At 32.7% G+C, this 24,088-nt stretch overlaps 1 protein-coding gene across 1 annotated transcript in view; it reads left to right on the top strand.

The window, feature by feature from the left end:
• The first annotated feature begins 6,498 nt into the window (after nucleotides 1-6,498).
• The window catches only part of LOC124535444, a 94,856-nt gene continuing 77,266 nt past the window's right edge, over nucleotides 6,499-24,088 (top strand). The window contains exons 1-2 of the mRNA XM_047111660.1: nucleotides 6,499-6,669; nucleotides 7,108-7,287. Of these exons, the coding sequence (XP_046967616.1) occupies nucleotides 7,203-7,287 (85 nt within the window). The 5' untranslated portion in view covers nucleotides 6,499-6,669; nucleotides 7,108-7,202. The remainder of the gene's footprint in view (nucleotides 6,670-7,107; nucleotides 7,288-24,088) is intronic.

The following is a 24,088-nucleotide window of genomic DNA, read 5'->3' as shown; positions in this document are numbered from 1 at the left end:
TACTTAAAAGATTTTAAGTTTTTATAGTGTGTGTTTAGATTGATCTTTGAATATAATATGAAGCTGCAGTTGGGTATCATGTTGTTTAATAAAAAAAACAAATTTAGGGTAGCCTTCATGGTCTTTAATATAGATCTGATATGAATAGAAAAACAATCTTCTCAATGACGTTCTTAAAACCATTCAAGCACTTTTCATGTGTTTAGCTTGTGTTTCAAATTGAATTATAATAGCGCAAGGAGCGTTCATGTGTCTAATGAAATTCAGCCTCATGTGCATTCCCCTTTTTCTCATTGGGCGCTTTGGGCAAGTGCCCAAGGCCCCGCAACCGATAGGGGTTTGGCTGTTAATAAAAATTAATCTTTCACTTTATTTATTTGCTTGCTTTATCTATTATAACAAAATAGTGTTTTATCAAACTCATAGGGTCCCCCTTATACTAATTAAAGTTATCCTTATCTTAGTTAAAGACGGCCCTGCTCATGTGTAATCAAATCACATACAAGCTGAAGGTAAAACCAACTTAAAACATTTATTGAGCTGTAAAAAATATAAGGAAATTATTATTTACTTTTAATATATTATTTGACTTTTCAAACTATATGTTACAGGCTATGAGTCAAAATTTCCACGAGAAATTAATATAACATTGCATAGTTTCGAATTTATCTTTTAAATAGTTAATTTAAAGGATTTAAACATTTCGATGTTTATACAAAATACTCAAATGCTATACAAACAATATTAACATAATTGCTTTGAATATCACAAATATCTAATACGATTATTGTGATTGGAATCAGATTATATTTTAATTATAATATTTACCTTATAAAATTAAAATATAATTCTAAATTTAAAATGTTATTTTCAAAATGCCGAATTGGACACTAGGCCAACTATTGGTCATTGGTCACCAACGATAGAAAACATTGGCGATGTGGAAAATATTCACCATTTCTGATATTGCTAAAACCGCAGCCTTCGTACGTAATTTCATCAACATTCGTTCAAAAATTTAGCCGTGTAAGCATAAACAAAAGGCAAAGTTAATTTCTCAATTATAATAAAACTATAGATTAGAAGAGATTAACTAGACTAGTGTGTCATAATATGTCAATTACGCCATCATACCGTATATTAAATACCTAAATCAATATTATTAATGGTGTTCCTTCGACCCGTATAAACATTTGCCTTTAATTTTAAGAGGATCCACCACAGAGGTAATACTTAATTAGTTTTATGTAAAACCCTAATTCTCGTTTAATAGAATATTACTCATAATAAGATCGCTTAAAACAATTCGCCCTTAATTAATAGATTAAATCAAATAAGGTTGTATAATTGCACAAAAATAAAAAGGTAGGCCGAAAAGAAATGTACATTCAACAAAAACATTTTAAAAATTAAAAAAAAAAATCGAGCTCACGCTTCTTAATAAAAAGTATCCGCATGACGAACCCTTGAATATCTCGCTGTCGGCATTTCAATTTTTTTAAATTAACCCGTTACATACAACATCCAATACTCGACCTATATCTATGTATATAAATAAACCTTAACGAAGATATGTCTGTTCATATATTTTTTTTGTACGAAATATAAAATGTTTATTTATTTTTCAGTGTACGCAATCTATCTATTAAGCTCGATATGGTATTGAAACTGCATATGTGTAATACTTGATCTTCTGCAGCTAAAGCGAGCGATATGGTTTGTTGGTGATCACTTGAAACTTTACAGATGATTTCGGGTTCTAAACCGAACAAACACCGGTACTTTTTCATTTGATTAATTTGGATAAACAATTCAAATCGGGATCTGTGCGGAAAAAGATGGAAATAGTTACACGTGTCATTTAAATGTACACATAAATTTGATTGGCTAAAAGAGCCGTAAACTAACTTTGCAAGAAGACAGGGAACCTGGCCTACGTCACAGATTAACAGAATAAGTTAAAATCCTAATCGCAAAGTTATACTATGAACTCGTATTAAAACAATCACAATACCGGTACGGGGCTTATTAGACCCCGTGAAGTTTAAGAAAATAAAACTCGATGTAATGTGATGATGTTATGATCGAACTTTATTTCTTCAGTGCGTTAGGTCAAAGGTCCACCACAGCGTACTGTTTTCAATAGGCATCATATCAATATATTTATCACTTCCTTAAAGTAACAGTCTGTAAAGTTCCCACTGCTGGGCTTGGAACATATTCCACTACGCTGTTCCTATGCGGGTTTGTGGAATGCGCATGTGGCAGAATTTCAATGAAATTAGACACATGCAAACCTGCCTCACGGTGTTTTCCTTCACCGCCGCGCACGGGATGAATTATAAACACAAATTAAGCACATATATATAAAGTGGTATACATGCTAGCCTGGGTTTGCATCCGAAATCATCGGTTAAGATGCACGCATTCTAACCATTGGGCCATCTACTACTACCACTTTTTTACAATATATCAAATAAATGTTAAGGCCTCCGTAAGACCGAGAAATCTATGTCTTTCTTAGCCGCACACAAGGGACACATCTTAGACACAAACGAGGTGTGTTAGACCTCTCTCTGCATCGAACGTGTTAAAAGGCTATCAATTAACACAGATTTTAAAGCAAAAGGCCAACAAGTGAAGTCATGCGCACAGCACGTCTGTCATAATTTAAACCCCACTTAAATGGTTTAAAACAAAATTCATATAAATTATTCCCCTCGCATCCGAAGGCTCAGCGAAACAAAAGTGTCGGTCCATTTAATCATTTCTCAACAAAGGGCAGCTTAATATAAACCTATATTCTATAAATATTGTTCATTCATTGGTTTTAAACATCTATATTATGCGATACGTGTTTTAATGTTATGCATATTTTATGTATGTGCCAAGTCGAGTAGTTTTAAATATTACAACAGCCTGTAAATTTCTCACTGCTGGGCTAAGGCCTCCTCTCCCTTTGAGGAGGTTTGAAACATATTTCACCACGCTGTTCCAATGCGGGTTGGTGGAATACACGTGTGGCAGAATTTGTATGAAATTAGACACATGTAGGTGTCCTAACGATGTTTTCCTTCACCACCGAGTATGAGATGAGTTATAAACACAAGTTAAGCACATGAATATTCAGTGTTGCCAGCCTGGGTTTGAACCCTCAATCATCCATTGATGTACGCGTTCTAAGCACTGCTGTGCCATCGGTTCTTCGGTTCAGTCTCAGTAGTTTTAGTAAATACGTGCTGTAGGATATCTGATGTATTCGTAATTTCGACGTGTCGAATTTCATGACAATTTCTCCCCAACTCTTGATATTTTATAAGTACATAATATGAAACAAAGTCGCTTTCCGTTGTCTGTCTGTCCATGTACATGCTTAGATCTTTAAAATTGCGCAACGGAATTTGTGGTTGTTTTTTTTAATAGATAGAGTGAATCAAGAGAAAAGTTTATATGTATAATTTAAACAGAATTGAAAACTAGAAACGATCGTATATTTCCCATGAAGTCTTTATGAAATAGATAGTTTTATACCTCAAATCTTCTTTAATCCTTTTTCGGTAGTATCATACAAGAGACATGTTTATTGTTTAAATATTGTGCTGCATGGTCAGGGACTATTATATTATTTTCTATTTTATTTTGTAAGTTTTTTAACGTTTTGTAGATATTTTTAGGATAAGTGAATTGTTCATAATAATTATCACATGGAATAAATATTTTATGTTCTTATATACCTAGAACGATATTACTAGAAATTGTCTTTCATGATTTTTTTTTCTTTTATATAAAACTAATTTCAGACTGAGGCTTCACTCGTGTTTTAGAGGTTATTTGTCAGGTGTTAGGCATAAAAATGCACTGTTTAAAGCATGTCCTTCCTTAAAAACAAACCTTAAACTTTCCTTCAGTTCAGAAGTTTGGTCTTGCATAGGGAACAGACTAACAGTTTTTCTCATTTATATTATTAGTATAAATTATTATTTGGTAGTAGGTCATGGTCATGGTCTCATGGTCCGCCCTGACGCCAACCAGGAACGTACCAGGGGCAACCCTGCGGCATCCCTCCCGCCAGTCTTAGCCGTGGCCGACGAGCAAGCTCGAGCCGGCCCCGTTGCCCAGTGTGCATCACGAGGAGGTGACTGACATGCACCCCACATACACCCAGACCCAAGACAACATAGAAAACTAATTAACTTTTGCTGCATCGATTCGGCCGGGAATCGAACCCGGGACGTCGAAGTGGCATACCCATGATAACCTGTGTACACACTACTCGACCACGGAGGATTCATTTATATACTATAAATCAGAGGAAAGTTCGCTTCATTGTTTTTGTTTAAAAACTATTTTCTATAACTATTTATTATATATTATTTTTATATATTATTTATGGAGATCAAATTATCAATATACTTTTGTTCGTGATGTCTTAGAATTGATTTTTAATTAGAGGTGTAAATTATTCTTTACCAAAAATCCACACATTTCACAGGCAATAATCCAAGTAATCAGGAGTAACTTAGGCTAGAGCAACTTTAACTTATCTGTTAAATTCCAATACGCAGGAAGTCGCGGGCACAGCTAGAAGCCTGAAGTAGCAAAATTCATAATTGTTCATACATTCCATACGTTTATCGAGTAATTTATTGTCAAACTAACGACGCCCCGGCTTCGCACGGATGCAATACTGATACTAAATACACTACAGAATTTATTTATTTATGACAATACCTTAGGAACTTCCAAAATTATCAGTGTTTCTTTACTATATCGTCCATGTATTATATACAAAAACCTTCCTTGCGAATCACTCTACCTATTAAAAAGAACCGCATCAATATCCGTTGCGGCATTTTAAAGATCTAAGCATACATAAGAACAGATAGTGGCAAACGACTTTGTTTTATACTACGTAATGATCAAATCAAATCAAAATATACTACCTTATTCAAGTAGGCTTTTACAAGCACTTTTTAATCGTCCTTTTACAATTAAGTGAACTAGCACCGGTTCGGAAAGTAGATTCTACCGAGAAAAACCGGCAAGAAACTCAGTAGTTACTCATTTTTAACATTTAAAAAATACAAAGTCATGTTAATTAAATACAATTATTTAAATTAATATATCCTGCTTGGAAGTCAACAGTTATTAACTCCACGCTTTTTTATCATCTATAAAATCTTGTATTGATAATGATAATAATAATTTAGCTCGTTCAATTGATTATTATTGAATGTGTTTAATTGGTCTTCATGCGTATATGTTACTTACCCCTCAAAATATTCCGTACTAATATTACAAACGCGAAAGTAACTGAGTCTATTACCTTCACGCTTGAACCGCTGAGTCCATTTAGGTGAAATTTATTAAAGAAATATAATTATGTATGTAAGATAAGATAGGTTTGAAGTTTGGGGAAGAATATTGACTGCTTTTGTTTAATTTAGCCCTTAAAGGGTTAAAATTAATACTTTGCTCCTGGTTGTTAAATATATTCTTGTTCTTTACTGCTCTGACGATGAAGTCACACGCTTCAAAAAATCTCAATTTCAAATGTCCTTATGTACTAAAATAATATTAAAAACTAGCTAACGCTGCGACGTTGTGTACGTTTCAATTTAAAAAAACAAAAATATTGTTTTAGCCCAAGTTACTCTTTATTACATCAGCTACCTAGCTAGTGACAGTCTTGTCAAAATCGATCCAGCCACTTCAGAAATTAGCCAGAACAATCAAGCAGACAGACTGACAAAAATTGAAAATGTAAAAACGTATACATATGCGTTAGTTAAAAGCGGTTTTTTTTAATATTACAAACAGACTCTCTAATTCTATAAATTTCAAAAAACACAAAAGTACAAGTAATTTTATGATCAACATACGAAACAAAATCGCACAATGACTAAATTGAATCATTTAGAGTTTATATTCACGACCTCTATTACCCTGACCGCGATTTAGCAAACCTTTTGATCCAATCGCTGACTGGAAATGTGTCATAAATCAGATCACAAATATTCTGGTTTCTATATCGTGCCAAAATCTCTAATTTTCTATAGCAATTTCCATATGATTTTTCAATTTGCATAAACAATTTGTATTCAGCCATTTTCCATTCAGTTAATTGCACGTATGCTCGCCAAATGAGCGAGCTCTATTAAAACGTAATCAAAATTCATGAATTTTTAAGTTGTTAATTATAAAGGATTTACTCTCGTCGTAATAACAAATAGATGATCCTTTATATTTGCGAGTTGATTAAACGTATATTAATATACGGAGGTATAAATTACATTTGGATTTATATGTATTTTAATTGCTTCTTCTACAAGATTTTCAGCAGTATTTCAATGGACCGCCGTTGGATGTGAATTTCTCTTCTATCCCCCTCGAAACTATTAACAACCCTCGCGGTGTTATCTCCTCTCTCTGTCCGACAGATACTCTACTGGCACAGGACAGGTCCCTTATGTAAGTCAGTGCTTTCTGAACCGTCGCGCGGTGCAGTCGCGTCCGGCGCGTACGTGAATCAACATCGAAAAATGCCGAGCAATGATTTCGTCGAGCGCTACATAGTTAACACTTTTTGTGAATACAGCATACTTGTATGAGTAAGGGAAACAAAAGTGATGTAAAGTGTTGCGTTATATTGTGTTTAAAATATATAAGGTGCTAAGCGTTTTCTTTTAAAACTTACGCGCCAGTATTAAATATTAATCCGCGTAAACAAAATATATTTTTAGTTTAATCTTGAACCTCAGTGCATGATGTCGGATGTAATCCCAACACACGATCGCACTAAACTTCTGATACGATTTATGTATAATGAGCCTTTAACGAAATAAAAATAGCAGAACGACATCCAGTAAGCGCTTATAATATATGACAGGGCATTAATTTTAACAGCCGTAAGTGTCACTTCGTTATTTGTCAACGACTTGATTAAGAACTAAAATAAATGTCGACAGATTTAGTGGTAACAGGTAGGGGCTTTAAAACTTATAATTTGTGACACGGTCGTTTCTGCTCATTACCGAAAAGTTATATGGGTATTTGATTGAAGGGTTCACTAATTAGGACGTAATAAATTAATTAGTTAATTAAAAGATATAGTGACAATGAAGAGAAGAAGAGTGTAAAAATTGAAAATAATAATAATTATATAAAAGTGTATATTGATAAAATAATTAATTATAATATAAATGAAAATGGCTGCAGAATTGAAAAGGATAAAGTGGCATTTGTACGTCCTGAATGCGATTCTATACTTCGTCTCAATGATATACGGTGAGTATTTATAAAATACTTTCAAGTCATAAGTATTCGCTCGTCGTTATCTTTCAATTCAACGTTTTTTGTTTGTTTTAATAACTTTAACGATCAGGACGCTTGGATTCTTGCGATGAAAGGGGATAAATACTTCCCTTTCATTTCTTTGGGATAGAAATACGGAATGTATTGGAATCTGAATGTAAATCAACGCAAAGGGATGAAGCGTTTTCCTTTTAATGTTTACAGAAACATATACATACTCAACCTTTTTTTTAAATATTTATACGTCATATGGTTTAATCAAAATGTATGAACTAGCACTTCCTGTGGCATTCGTAAGAATAACATACTTAGTGATATTATAAATTCTAATTAACTCTATATGTCTATTTTGCACATTTACTCAAACCATTGACTCCTTAGGTAGAACGAGGTTTTATATAAGCTATATATGATTAAAGATATATATGCATTTCTTCAAATTTGAATTTGAAACTGTGGGGTAACTTACCTACCTGAGGTACGGAAAAGTCGCGGATACAAAACTACTTTTCAATATTTCTTAAAAAATATGTACATAGTATAGATACAATTTGCAATAAATATTTAGCTACACATATTTTGTACGATACATTTTTACAAAATAAAATATAACTACAAGAAAATAAAAATAAATATAGACATATTTGATCCACTATCATCTGATCTAAACAGTTAATCGCTATATATTATAAAACAATGTCCTCCGGCGCGCGTTTGTCCGTCCGTATGTTCGTGATTGACTCCAAAACTACTGAACGAGTTTTCATGCGTTTTTCACTAATAAACAGAGAAATTCATAAAAAAGGTTTTCGTCATATACTAATAAGTTTTTTGTGTAAATAAGTTGAAATAGAACGAAAATTGTTAAACATGTCGGCAAAAAGCAACAAAAAAATATATACATGTAAGGTATATGAAAAAAATACCGAGCCGGGCCGCTAGTATGAATATAATTAAAACACGGAAATCAGAACAATTCGAATTGAATACTATTAATTGTATCTGTTCTCAAGATTACATTTTATCATAATGTAATCTGAAAACATAAGTGTAATCTATTCTATGTTCGAGCTTAAGAATGCCTCGGAAAGTTTACTGTGTTGTTTAGGAACATGTACCTTCTTAATTGTGCCATTCGCGTTCATCACCGCTTGGAACGAAGCATCCCCTTTATCCAACACATTTGATAATTATTTACATAAACTTTGAAAAATATAACACAAATAATCAAAATATACTTTATTCTAGTAGGCTTTTAGAAGTACTTTTGAATCATTATTTTACAACTATGTTTAATAAATAAAGCTACGACGGTTACGGAATGTAGATTCTACCGAGAAGTATCGGTAAGGAACTCAGTAGTAACTCTTTTTCAACATTTGCAAAAAAAATCAGATGTTATTTTAGGATCCGATAGAATTCATTCTGATTCATTGTTTTTGTAAGATGTGTTTGTATTTTTTGTTTGTATTCACTTATATCTTATATCCAAAATGTCGTGTGTTTGTTGTTTTTATGACAAACATTAACCGCTAATAACGACTTACTTATAGCATAATTGTTATTATTGTCATCATTACATAGTATAATACAAAGTCGCTTAAGTCTAGTCCGTCCTTATGTATGCTTAGATCTTTATAATTTCATTGAAAACAACGGATTTGGGTTTTTTCTCAATAGATAGATTGATTCAAGAGGAAGGTTTATATGTATAATACATGCATATAGTAGACACTGATTGTTTTATAGGTTTCTAGAGTGATTTTGTAAATAAAAACATATTTTTGCGCTTACGTTGGAAACGCGGGTCGAGTCCTTAGGTAGATGAAAACAATAGAAGATCATTGCACCCGTGTAAAGCCGGGGCAGGTCGCTAGTACTTTATAAATAAACTAGACATAAAATTCCGTTCAAGCTATAATCAAACCTTCATTATTGTGTTAAGATCAACGTTTTCCACCAACTGGATAATTTTAGCCCTTAAGAATTTTCATAAATAAAATAATATTAGAATAACAAGCTCTATACAAACGATAGATGATATAATGCAGTGTTATATATATAACCATCTATATAGATATAATAAAGATTAATGAGAATACGGTCAAGATTTCCGTAATATAATAAGTACGAGAACGTTGCCTTGAAAAATCAAGTGCCTAATTAAAATGTATCATAATATTCAACGATGGAAGAGAGAAAAGACATCGTGACGAAGCCCGAGAAAATCAGAGACATATATTCAACGGGAACCGCGTTGAAGCTTTCTCATTAAAACACGATATAAAGAAAAATTTAATGAATAATATAAATAAAATATATGTGTAAACTTGTATTCAAACATCCCTTTTCATTGAAACGTATTACTTTATTATATATAGAATGCTTTTTTTAAATTGGTTTTCTTTTGAATCTATATATTATATCTAGTTAGATTATAATCTATCTCGCGAGATGGTGAACTGTTAAAGGATTGTTAACTTAAATATAAAGCATTATTTTTCGTTAGATTTTAATCTATCGAAGTAAATTTCTGTTAGATTCTGGAAACTCTAACCGAACCGAAATATTATGAAATATTGAAAATGTGTATGTTTTATTGTAAGTTGATTAAATGCTCACAAGTATTTAACAACACAAAACAAGCCGTCAAGATCTGCCCACAAACTTCAGTCTCTTGCGTAAGACATTCGTATATAATGTCGAAATATCGAATAAAAAAAACACACTATACTTTCCTCGAAACTCAAACTATCACCATACAATTTTTTATCTAAATCTGTTCAGTCGTTTAAGCGTGAGGAGGTAATAGAATTTACTTTCGCATTTATAATATTAGTACATATGTTGGTATTTGAGATTAGTAGACTTTCACAGGATGACTGATTACCATGAAAGTTAACACACACATGTTATGGTTTTAATATTTTAATAGTTTGTTGTACTTCGCAGCTAGATGGCGTTGTATGACATCAGTTTCAAAACAGTTCGAGCAATCGCCATGAATGTATTTTAAAGTATACTTTCGGGTATTACAAGTATAATAATTAAAAATATATATAATATATACTTGGTGGTAGTTGTTTGTGCAAGCCCGTCTGGGTAGGTGCCACCCACTCATCAGTTATTGTACCGCCAATCAACAGTACTTAGTATTGCTGTGTTCCGGTTTGAAGGGTGAGTGAGCCAGTGTAGCTAAAGGCACAAGGGACATAACATCTTACTTCCCAAGGTTAGTGGCGCATTGACGATTTGATTTTGGCGTCATTGTCTTTGGGTAGTGGTGATCCGAATACATATAACATGATATACATAATTTAATAATTATGAATAAGTTTCATCAGCTTTTACTTATAGTGAAAATAAATTATATTTTTTTAAATACGACGTCACACTGAAGTCGTATAAATAAATCTAAACATAGAAAGACTAATAACAGATATTTTAATTACATTTTATAAAAGTTTAGTACGTATGTTAATCCGCTTTCTTCTTCATTGGTCTAGTATCTAAATAGTCCTAAGGTATTAACATGAATATCTGCTGAAAAGATTTTCCGGCAAGGATTTCTAAGAAGCTGGCATACAAATTAGTGATTATTCCATCTCTGAAAGTATGTAGCTGCTCCGATTGGCCTTATGATTGAAATCTTTTCGTTCGTATTGAATCAGCTTTAGATATTATTTTATGACGATCAAGAAGTACACTCGCGTGGACTTTTGTCAAAATTTCTTCACAGAACACTAGAGTAGTTTGTGAAGGCCACTTTTGCTTCAATATTTTAAGATACACAATCAAATCTAATTATACTTTATTCAAGTAGACTTTTACAAGCAATTTTTAATCGAACATTAAGTGAAGCTACCACCAGTTCGAAATGTAGGTTCTACCAAGAAGAACCAGCAAAAAACTCAGTAATTACTCGTTTTCTACATTTAAAAACACAAAGTCATGTTAGTTAAATACAATTATATATGTATGTAATATATCCTGCCTCGAAGTCAACTACATTATTTCTAACTTGGTACCATTATCAAGCAGAATATATCAAGCAAATGTAGATATTTTTAACAAATATATAATATCTTGTTGAAGTTTACAGGACTAATGCATATATAAAACTTTTATTTCCAATAATTTTAAACTAATAGCAGCACTTCGATTGTTACGCTATGCTTCTTAACTTTAGTATCGCAGAAATAACTTCTCATGTTTCTTGTCGGAGTGTAACGATAAAATTTATATAATACAAGATTACATACTTGATTAGCATAGTTTGGGAACTATCGTCTTCAAGCCATTCTGTTTATAATAATCTGCACTCGTTCTATTCAGGTCTGATTGTTTCATTTGCCGTACTTTTAAATTCAATCAAAATCTACGTAGCTATATGTATATATACATATATTACTCTGATTCCAATTTAAGTAGTTAAAGCACTTGTGTTATGGAAAATCAGAAACAACGACGATACCACAAACACCAAGACCCAAGACAAGATAGAAAACTGATGAACTTTCGGAACTCGGATTGGCGTACCCATGAAAACCGACCACGGAGGTCGTCATAGTTACAGACAAATATATAGTTGAAACTTTTAGTGTATTTATTTAGAATGAAACAAAATCCTCATTGCAATGGAAATTGTCAGCTCGTTGGGCAATGGATCGAATCTAGTAACTTAGTTTGTTGTGTACTATTTAGTACTAGCTATTTTTATTTTTGTCATTTAAATGGGTACTGAACATATTTTTTCCGCTTCATAGCATGCTGAACATATTCGAATTTGTGTAAGTACTAGTCCCGCGGTATCTGTATCACAAATAGTATGTCAAACGCTCCACAACCAAAACATCAAGCATCAAACCTAATATTTTGAGTAAAAGTAAAGTAAAGTAACAACCTGTAAATTTCCCACTGCTGGGATAAGGCCTCCTCTTCCATTAAGGAGAGGGTTTGGAACATATTCCGCCACGCTGTTCCAATGCGGGTTGGTGGAATGCAAATGTGGCAGAATTTCGATGAAATTAGACACATGCAGGGTTCCTCACGATGTTTTTCGTCACCGCCGAACACGAGATGAATTATAAACATAAATTAAGCACATATATACAGTGGTGTTTGCCTGGGTTTGAACTCGCAATCATCGGTTAAGATGCACGCGTTCTAACCACTGGGACATCTCAGCTCTTTTTTTATTTTGAGTTCTTTCTCTTCTGTCTGTTATCTCTTCAATTGATTAAGATTAAAGATATGGAAATAGTTCATATTCCAGAGATGGGCATAGGCTACATTAAATTCACCCCTCGAGGGGGTAAAAAGGGGTGACAATTAATGTCCCATAGGGAGAATTTTATGTAAGCAAAGATTCAGGTTTAGCTAGAAAAAACTATAAACAATTAACCCATTGAAAATATTTAACGTCTCGAGTGAAGAGAAATAAAATTCTACCGAAATAAGCTGAAAGTGTTACATAAAATATCATTACTAGTAAACAAAACAAGCAAAATGAAAACAATAAAGCCGGCTGCAGCGTCTGTCTGTGGCGAACCCGCCCATTATCATAACGTTCTTGCTCAAATTTCGTTTACAGTTTTAGAGTTCCGAGTATTATTTTGTTTCCGTGTTGACGATAACTAAATTTATAATGGAACCGGATATTTGCAATTGCGTATACAAAAATTTGGTAAGACTTTTGATGATGATTTAAAAATAAACTTAGTATCTTGTGTTAAATATACACCACTGACCATATTACTAACTTTTCTTTTAATATATAGACGGCAGACGATCAAATGGGCTATCTGATGGTAAGTGATCACCATCACCCGTAGACATTGGTGTTGTAATAAATTTTAACCATTCTCTTTATCGCCAAAGCGCCACCAACCTTGGGTATTAAGATGTTATGTCATTTGTGCCTGTAGTTACATTGGCTCACTTACCCTTCAAATCGGAACACAAAAATTCTCAGTTCCGCTGTTTGGTAGTAGAATATTTGAAGAATGGGTGATACCTAACTAGGGCTTGCACAAACCGCTACCGCCAAGTAAACCAACTTATCAATAGTATAGAAGTACTCGTCAGCAGAATAGAAATGTATTGAGTTATAAAAATACGGGATACAATATTATTGTTTTTTTATTACTTATAGTATATCACATACTAATTATCCAATAAGTACGTAATCGTTTAATGTTTTATGTCCCAAAGGTTTTACGACTTCGTCACAAAAAGAGAAAATTAAAAAAATAAGTATACAATCATTAGAAACACAAAAAAATGATCTATTGACACTTGTTTAAATCACTACATAGTATAAAACAAAGTCGCTCTGTCCCTATATTCTTTAAAACTAAGCAACGGATTTTGATACGGTTTGTTTTTAATAGATAGAGTGATTGCGAGGAAGGTTTTTGTACATTATACGTAGACAATTTAGAAAAGAAACACTGCTAATTTTAGAAGTATGTAAATGTCAAAAAAATCTGTAGTATATTTAGTATCACTATTGCACCCGTGCGAAGCCGAGGCGGATCACTAGCAATAAAAATACAACTAAAAATACAACAATTAACAACACCAATACATCCATCCATCCATCTTTATTTTTTAAGGTTATATCAGTGGGTATCAATTACCTAATTATTTGAAGAATATCTCTTTAAATAACTTTATTCTCGTCGGCGCTTTTGAATCGTCATTTTACAAGATTAATTTAAATTTAAAGCTACCGGTGGTTTGAAAGGTAAATTCTACCGAGAAAAACCAGCACAAAATTCCGACGATAAAATTACATTTTTTAATTAAATACAATTGAACTATGATTTATCTTCAATGAAAATCAGATAATGCTGACTCGCTTTTTTATCTTCTACTTATAATTTTATCCATTAATACTCTTATTCAATGTATTTGCTAAACATGACATTTAAATTTATTAATTGTCAATTGATGTGACTGTAAATTAATGTTTACAGAAACATCATTTGTCAATAAATCCTTCTTGGAGCAAGGTGTCCGTTTCGCAGACATTTTAACTTTGCCGTTTCGTATATTTAAATCGTTTGTAAAAAATACATTAGTAAAAAGGCATGTTATTCGATACAAGATTTGATGGATGATAAGGATATATATGTAATATATATCCTTACATACATACATATATAATTGTATGTAACTAACATGACTGTATTTTTTAAATGTTGAAAATCGTTACTACTTGAGTTTCTTGCCAGTTTTTCTCGGCAAAATCTACTTTCCGAACCGGTGGTAGCTTCACTTAATTCTTAAATGACTATTCAAAAGTGCTTGTAGAAGCCTACTTAAATAAAGTTTATTTTGATTTTGAAATATAAAACAGCTAGTAGATATCCACAGACAGAGAAAGAACATCCTTCGTCTCTCTCGTGAACATAATTAAGTTATCTGATGAAAAACAAAACAAAACGTAACAGCATTTCTTGGAAGTTTTGTTATAAATAACAAGCTAATTAATTTTAATGTTTTCAACACTCATATGCTAGAGAGCGTTTTAAATTCCTGTCAGCCATTTACTGTGAAACAAGTCCACAGGAAGCTTAATTAGACAGACCGGAACGGTTACGGCAGCCATTTATCCATTATCTTACATAATTTCTTCCTTCCAGTTAATAGTAACTGTTTAGTTTATATTAATGACACGAATTATTTATTAAGTCTCGGTAATTAGAAGGGGAGATACTATAAATTGTATTTGAAAATTGTAAGCAGAAAATGTTCGAGGAAATGTTATTTAACATAGTTCATATATTGTAATACTAGGGAGCCGCCCCGGTTTCACACGGGTGCAATGCCGATATTATTCATTACAGAATGTATTTATTTATGACATATAATTTTGCATGTATTATATAAAAAAAACCTTCTCTCCGAGATTTGTTAAAATCTGCATCAAAATCCGCATCTTATTAATAAAGATCTAAGCATACATAGGGACAGACAGCGGTAAGCGACTTTGTTTTAAACGATGTAATGATGATAAAGATGATTAGATGTACCTATGGCTTTACTCGTGGGAAAATTATAAAACTAGTCCATATCAAATAAACCGTCTTCCTCATTTTAGTCCTTCGAAGTGTGAATTAAAATAAGTAATCCATGACTTTTGCCGATACGTAAAGTATCTTCGTACCAAATTCATCTAAATCGGTACATCGATTTAAGCCTGAAATATAGACTTATGCATAATAATTACAATATTATTATGGATTGGCACGATTTCTAAACTTGCGTAAAAATAGACTTGTTCGGAATAAATAATATGCAATAGAGTATATATAATTATACAGTACAACTTTCATTTGATTTATTTCTGAACAAAATTTACTTGGTGGTAGGGCTTTGTGCAAGCCCCTCTGGGTAGGTACCACCCACTCATCAGTTATTCTACCGCCAAATAACAATACTCGGTATTGTTGTGTTCCGGTCTGAAGGGTGAGTGAGCCAGTGTAACTACAGGCACAAAGGACATAAAATCTTAGTTTCCAAGGTTGGTGGCGCATTGACGATTTAAGGAATACTTAATATTTCTTACAGCGTCAATGTCTATGGGCGATGGTGACCACTTACCATCAGGTGGCCCATATGCTCGTCCGGCCAACCTATACCATAAAAAAAGGTAAATTATCAACGACTAATTTTGTAAAATGAAGTTAACAGTTTTGATTTTAAATCTCAATTCCCAAGAGTATCATTTTGGCGTTAAAGATTTTCTTCTTTTCATCTGACTATAAGACATTAAAGAATACTCTAGCCAACTGTGCAAGAAATAATATGATAATGGAGTAGCTAGTATGCTCAATGATAGTAAGGAGATAAGAAGTGACATCCAACACTAAAAAGAATTTTGGTGCAGCCCAAATAATTCCATGTCATAGGATGGTTGTGTCAACGTCCAGACTCTGTGTCGTTACTAAATTTTCTCGTCTTCCCATCTTATATGCTAAAAAAGAACAATCCAGTCCATATTAGGCACTAATATAGTTATCGCATAATAAGTATATTTGTCGCTATCAGTAGAAGACTGGTTTATATTGTCTGAGCTTTTAATAACAGCAATTATTCAATAAACGAATAAATCTCCAGCAAAGTATCCTGTTATTATTGAAATATAATATATTGGATGGTATAACCATAACCGCATTACGTGCCTAAGTTTTTGATCCCATCCACATTTATATGACAGTCCTGGCGCCATCTGCTCCGTGAAACTTTTGCATGTCATATTTTGTTCCTCCTCCCGGATTGAATAGCTTCCATCGCTTATCGAATCTAGATGATGTATTATGCAATCTTTGTTTGGAACATTTTTATTTTCATCCAGTATTATGTCATATTGGAATATTATAGAATAATTTTTTGCAGCGCTGTGTTTTTATCGTTCGATAAACTGTTCAGATTTTGAAAATGGAATAAGTTTTTGATTGGTTCTACTGTTGACTAAATATAAACTGTGATCATGGGGAGTTTTAATACAACACTTTGTGCTGTTTTAACATGATGCATGACACGGACATATGAATACTCGTACGTTTTTACAATAATATATTTTGGCTTTGTTACTTTTTACATCATATGTTAAGATAAAGAACGTGAAAGCATTGATTGTGCTTTCTGCGGAAGTTTTGAATACAAATACTATATTAATGGTGATGCTTCTTTCTTTGTCTTCAATACTTAGTATTTTTGTGCTCTGGTTAAGGTTTTTGGTGAAGAAGGGTAAGCCAGTTTAGCTGTAAGCATTGGGATATAACATCTTAGTCTCTGAGATTGATTACACATTGGCGATGTAAGCAACGCTTTATATTTACAGCATCACAGTCTATCGGCGATGTTGGTGTAGCCCATTTGCCTTAATTATACTATAATAAAAGTAAAAATAAACGTAAGATTTTTGACTTAATTTGCCTTCATTTAAGTACGAAGGTTACAACACTTAGCCTATATATTACAGGATAATATCTGAACTAACGGTAATGTATTATCACACACTGAACTTATAATTATAATTTCCTGAAGCTTTACATACGGGTAAACATTTAGCCGCTCGTAATACCAGTAACCTGAAGTGTAACAGTGTGTCAGAATAAGTTCCTACTTAACAGGAAAAGTGGATTTTGCTCAGAAGTTACGAGCTGTTATTGTATTTTTCCGGTTCTCTTTCATTGACGTGATTGGCCCTTTATTGGTATCGGAGTATAATCCATATCTGTTGTCTTCACTCACTAGACCTTTGTGCCTGTAAATACAATACAGATATTAATTATTGTATAGCAATCTAAACAAAGTATTAGTGTTATGTCATATAATAAATAGTTAGTCGGTAATCACATAGACGAATCAGAATCAAGCCCTAATGAATGTATGAAGACATATCCTGCGGAGATTTTTGTTTATTTTTTACGACTAACGTTTAAAATAATACTTTTAAATTAATTTTCAAGAGATAGCATCACTTAATATAGACATTGCCATAAATAAAGTCGCATCTAACTCGAGAAGAAAATATTAATAAAAGCAACTAGAAAATACCTCAGACAGAATGAAAATTTAAAGCAATAATTTATTCCATATCTCAGTGTAGAATGCAAATGACTTTTGTAATTAAAAAATATCAGTTCGTTTGTATTCTTCTATCAAAAATAAAAAAAACACACTCCTATTTACGAAGACTGTTTAATGTATTTCTGGAAAATCAAAAATTCTGTGTCCTGTCCGAGTTGACAGAAAAAATATACCTTTCCTTTTTAACAAATTGCACCCTTCCAAAGCCGGGTTCGGTCTTTAGTAATTTATACGACAGTAATTATAACCAAAACGATTTGATATTCTATTCGTCGTTTCTTATATTTTATTTAAAAAAATTACCCGACCATGTCTTAAACGAGATTGTGTATCGCTTGATGCGATTCAAGGGACAGTCTCAGTTATTTTGCATTTTTATTAAAATGCATTTCATTTTGTTTTATGAATCATGAAAATATTTCGCTTAAAATGGAAAAAATTGAATAAAATTTATATACAAACAAAAAATACGATCGAAGTATATCAGTTTTATGGAATGAGGATGGGAAAAAAAAAAGTGGAATTAAGACCAAATATTAATATAAATCAAGCAAAACCATCATTTGTATAATACAGGTTGACTAAAATAGTTCACATTATAATGTTAAATGTCAAATATCAAGACGGCTTTACTTCTATTCGTTGTGATTGTAAATCCCTAAAATAGAATATCCTGGCGGGAAATTATGGTTTAAGTTCGAAGCGCCATTAATTACTTTATCGCTTAAAACTGGAATGTACAGGCGAAACTGTTACATGTAGTAAATGCAAAACAGGCTATGACGAAAAATTGAATTTACAATCAAGTGACTTTAAATCTTTATACATAAGTAAATTAATGTCAAAATATTTAGGAAATTGAAAAGAAAAGAAACAAGCAAAGAACTGATAAAGGAAGTATATACGTATATCATGAAAGGCAATAAATCCTTTTTATTCAAAACAAAATAAAGTAATACAAGTTAAAAGTTGTGGTGGACGACGAAAACTTTAAATCGGCAGTTCCAACGATGCCAAATATTAAAAGATCTTTTATAACCAAACAAGCGTCCTCCATAGAAGTCACTTGGCGTCTAGCGTACACAAAGAGCCTGGCTTTTGCGTATAAAAGATAACCCACATTTCTCCGTGTAGGATGACAGACACCATTTGCAAAACTCAAACTTGCAGAAAACTGCGCTAAAAATAAAAATTTATATAACACGTTCGCTAACAATGTTTAAATATCGTTAATCCGTTGGCCAATTTTAATATTTATAGTTGATAAATATAAAAAACTGATTGAAATTTTGAATATCTATTGTCCGGTAGGTTACAACGTTTTTATTTGATAGAGTTATTTTATCTGATTCGCGAAACTGCTGAATGCTAAATGTTACAGTCAACATACAAACACGTATGGTTATTACGACATTTTGGAAATCGTGTTTACATGTTTACATTACGAGCACCATATTTTATCCAATGGTACCATTGGATAAAATAAAACATAAATCCAATCTACTTTTCAAGAATGTTGGTCTGGTTGTTGGTTTGGTATTTGGCTTCACCCGTGTAACTAACACGGGTGAAGCGTGAAAATACGACCAACATTCGTATTGGCCACGCTTGGTTCAATCAGAAGGCCACTACTGTTGCGACTTTGGTATATTTGAATTGCGTACAGGTCCAGTCTATGCGTGGAAGACATCTATACATTGTTTTTGAATAAGCCAAATATTTGGTCCAACTAAGAAATCCGAATCAGCCAAGCATAAACCAAGCAGAATGCAACTTTTACTAATTTACAAGATTTATTTGTATTGACTGTCCAAAATTTTGTTGATGAAGCAATATACAAGATCATATTGTCAAAATCCATTATTGCTCTTGAGCTACTATTTTTAACAAATTTTCAGATGATCAAAGCAGTTTTTTGCATCTAAATCAAGACTACCAAAACTATATAGCACACATCACGACAGCGAGAAATGATTACAAGAAAACTGGCGTTTGAGTTTGCCATTACAATTCTAAGTGTAAACATTTAACCCACCAGTAGAGATAATGAGGTAAAGTGTTCAAATATCTGTAATATTTTTGTGCTATTCCGATTGAATATGTCAGTATAATATCAATGAAATGTTTAATTTTTTGTACCCTTTTAGTACTATAAATAGTGGTAAATAAATTTGACTAACTTTTCATAGACTAGTTCGGACTAAATTCATCAGAATTTAAGTGAGCCCGAAACTATATCATATTAATCTTAATTATTTTTATACCTACATTACAGTAAGTTTAACTTACGAGTGCCTTCGTATATTATCTCTTTCACGCTCACTAGATTTGTATAGCGACGTCTCTCTCTGGCCAAGTCTTTTAAATTCCACATTCACTGAATTTATTTTCTCAACTGCTTCAGTAAACAGGTTATTTTTCTCGGAATCGTATTCGCTAAAACTGCTTTTGTTGAATTTGTATTTATTCTAAATCTTTTCATTTATTTTTTAACCTTGATATATAGAGCACTCAGTTTCTTTGGACCAACCACCCACCAGTTTTGACTGACTATGAACAAGGTTTATTCTGTTTAAAGCGATCCAAATAATAAACAGTGTTTAGTTGCATTCAAATATATATTTTTGGGAAGGCACAATAAATTGAGCTGAGATGGCCCAGTCGTTAGAACGCAGAGTTCAAACACAGGCAAGCACCAATATATATGTATATGTGCTTAATTTGTGTTTATAATTCATCTCGTGCTCGGCGGTGAAGGAAAACATCCTGAGAAAACCTGATGTGTCTAATTTTATCGACATTCTGCCACATGTGCATTCCACCAACCTGCATTAGAACAGCGTGGTGGAATATGTTCCAAGTTTTCTCCTTAATGGAAGAGGAGGCCTTATCCCAGCAGTGGGAAATTTACAAACTAATACCTAACTTTTTTTTTTAATTAAATTAAATATAATAGAATTAAAGCCACATGGGATGTTATTAGTAGTGTTAGTGGAAAACACAAAAAGGAAATGATACCAATAGAATTGAACACAGGTAGTAGATACACGAGTTCTGAGTTAGAGGTTGCTAATTTATTTGAATCATTTTTTGATAAAGTACCCCATAAAATAACATTTCATTTAAAATCATCTACATCAAATGCAGCTAGGTTATTAAATAATAGTGTTTCTAAATGCGTTATTGATTTTTCATTTGAAACGGTTTCTGCAATAGATGTCATAAAAGTATTTAAAACTATAAATATTAAAAAAACTAACGACATATGGGGCATTTCGGTAAAATTTTTTAATAACATCATATACGATATTGCTCCGTATATAGCAGTAATTTTTAACAAGAGTTTGGACACGGGATCATTTCCTAACTTGTTAAAATGTAGTAAAGTTTTACCACTTTTTAAAACTGGAAACAGAAGCGATCCCGGTAATTACAGGCCTATTTCAATACTCCCATCTTTAAGTAAAATTTTCGAAAAAATTATTTTAAATCAACTTCTCGTCCATTTCGGTACAAATGCTATTTTTCATGGTGAGCAATTCGGTTTTAGAAGAGGTCGCTCGACAACTGATGCGGGAATTGCGCTTCTCAAACATATTTACGATGCTTGGGAGAAATCACAGAACGCTATTGGAGTATTCTGTGATTTATCTAAAGCATTCGATTGTGTAGAACACGAAACGCTTCTTTATAAGCTCAAATATTACGGTGTTAAAGGTAAAGCTCTTGATCTCATCGCTTCATATTTAAGTCAAAGAATCCAGCAAGTTTTCATTAATGGAATAAAGTCTTCTGGATCTACGTTAAAAATGGGAGTTCCACAAGGTTCAATTTTGGGTCCCTTTCTATTCCTAGTATATATAAATGATCTTCCTTTCTATGTTAAGGGTATTTGTGATATAGTGTTGTTTGCTGACGATACTTCGCTGATTTTTAAGGTTGACAGGAAAAAAAATGACTATGACGATGTGAACGGTGCATTATCACAGATACACAATTGGTTTACAGTAAATAATTTAGTTTTGAATGCTCAAAAAACAAAATGTGTAGTTTTTACCCTACCTAATGTTAGCAAGCAAAATTATAATATATCTTTAAATGGTGACCGTCTTGAAGTAGCTGATACTACGGTGTTTTTAGGAATAGAATTAGATTCCAGACTTCAGTGGACCTCTCATTTATCATCCCTAACAGGAAGACTCAGCTCCGCAACATACGCGGTTAGAAAAGTTAGACAACTAACTGATATTGATACCGCTCGTTTAGTTTATTTTGGTTATTTTCACAGTATTATGTCATATGGCATATTACTTTGGGGTAACGCTGTAGATATTGAATCTGTCTTTATTTTACAAAAGAGAGCAATTCGGTTTATTTATAATCTTGGAGCTAGAGACTCTCTTCGGGATGTTTTTAACAGAATAGGAATACTTACTGTTGCGTCGCAATATATTTACAACAATATCATGTATATTCACAGTAACATTGATCACTTTGATAAAATCAGTGATAATCATTGTATATGCACTAGAAGTAAGGATAAACTTATAACGCCAAGTTTCCGACTCCGCAAAGTCAATGGATCCTTCTTGGGGCAAGGTATCCGTTTCTATAATAAAATTCCGCAGAAATTTTTAACTTTGCCGTTTAGTAAATTCAAATCGTTTGTTAAAAATACATTGGTAGAAAAAGCATACTATTCGATACAAGATTTTGTAGATGATAAAAAAGCGTGGAGTTAATACCTGTTGACTTCCAAGCAGGATACATTAATTGAAATAATTGTATTTAATTAACATGACGTTGTATTTTTTAAATATTAAAAAAGAGTAACTACTGAGTTTCTTGCCGGTTCTTCTCGGTAGAATCTACTTTCCGAACCGGTGGTAGCTTCACTTAATTGTAAAATGACGATTCAAAAGTGCTTATAAAAGCCTACTTGAATAAAGTTTATTTTGATTTTTGATTTTGAGTAACCTTTGCGTATACTATTATAACCACTGCTTTTAACTTGAATATAATGCCAAATGATATGGTGGTAGAGCTTTGTGCAGCCCGTCTGATTAGGTACCAGCCACTCATCAGATATTCTATCGTCAAACAACAGTCACTCGGTATTGTTGTGTTCCGGTTTGAAGGGTGAATATAACATCAGGCATAAGGCAAGGGACATATCATCTTAGTTCTCAAGGTTGGTGGCGATGAAAGAAATGGTTAATGTTTCTTACAACAACATTGTCTGTGATCGGTGGTGACCACTTACCATCAGGTGGTCCATACACTCGCCCGATAACCAATAGAATAAAAAAAGCAAAGTTTGTAAAGAATATCCTTCCTTCTACGCTGTAACTTTAACGTCATTTTAAAGTGTATCCGTGCGTGGACTTAGCATTTATTGATTTCAAGGCAGTATATATATAAAAAAATACTTGTTCTTTACTGATATATTCTGTATTTAAAATTCTGGAGAATAGTAACTTTTAAGATTTTTGCCGGTTCTTCTCAGAGGAATCTTCTTTACGAACGGGCGATGATTCACATTTAATTAAACACTCTAACATGACGATTGATATCAGTTTTAAAGAGCCTACTTGAATAAAGAATATAATAATAAAGGCGTTTTTAAACAATTTGAGTGCGAAAACTTTAAAACAAATTAATAGGCTGACAGCTACTTCGACCGCTCATATAATATTTGTACGAACACCCAACGCATTCGCGACGGGCGTAGTCAAAGAACCTGGACAATAATTCGATAAAGAATTGTCACTTTATCACAATCGAATCGACAAGTAATCGTGCATAATCGGAATCGTATCCGATATAAATAAATATTATTATGCTTTGCTTCCCTGCGATGGTAAGTGATCATATACAACAAACATAAGAACATTTTAATTGTAGACGGTTGAATATTTTTTGCACTACTAAATTTTCCCATGCTTAATTTCTGTTCATAATTTAATTCAGCGGTGAAGAAAAACGCCTTGAGAAGACTGTAATGGATGCAAATCTCCCGAATAAAACAATCGTTGTGGAATAAACTCCGAACCTTCGAACGATATTAGCACAACCTGTAATACTATTCGTCAAACGATATGTCTCGACTAATTCTTTGAAATACATCGAAGGTCTTTGAACGCGAGTGCTCTATTGAATTCGTATTGAA

This window comes from Vanessa cardui, chromosome 14, assembly GCF_905220365.1.
Source record: "Vanessa cardui chromosome 14, ilVanCard2.1, whole genome shotgun sequence".
NCBI classification, from domain to species: Eukaryota; Metazoa; Arthropoda; class Insecta; order Lepidoptera; family Nymphalidae; genus Vanessa; species Vanessa cardui.
Note: the sequence above shows the minus strand (reverse complement) of the source record. Positions and strands in the feature narration are given on the sequence as shown.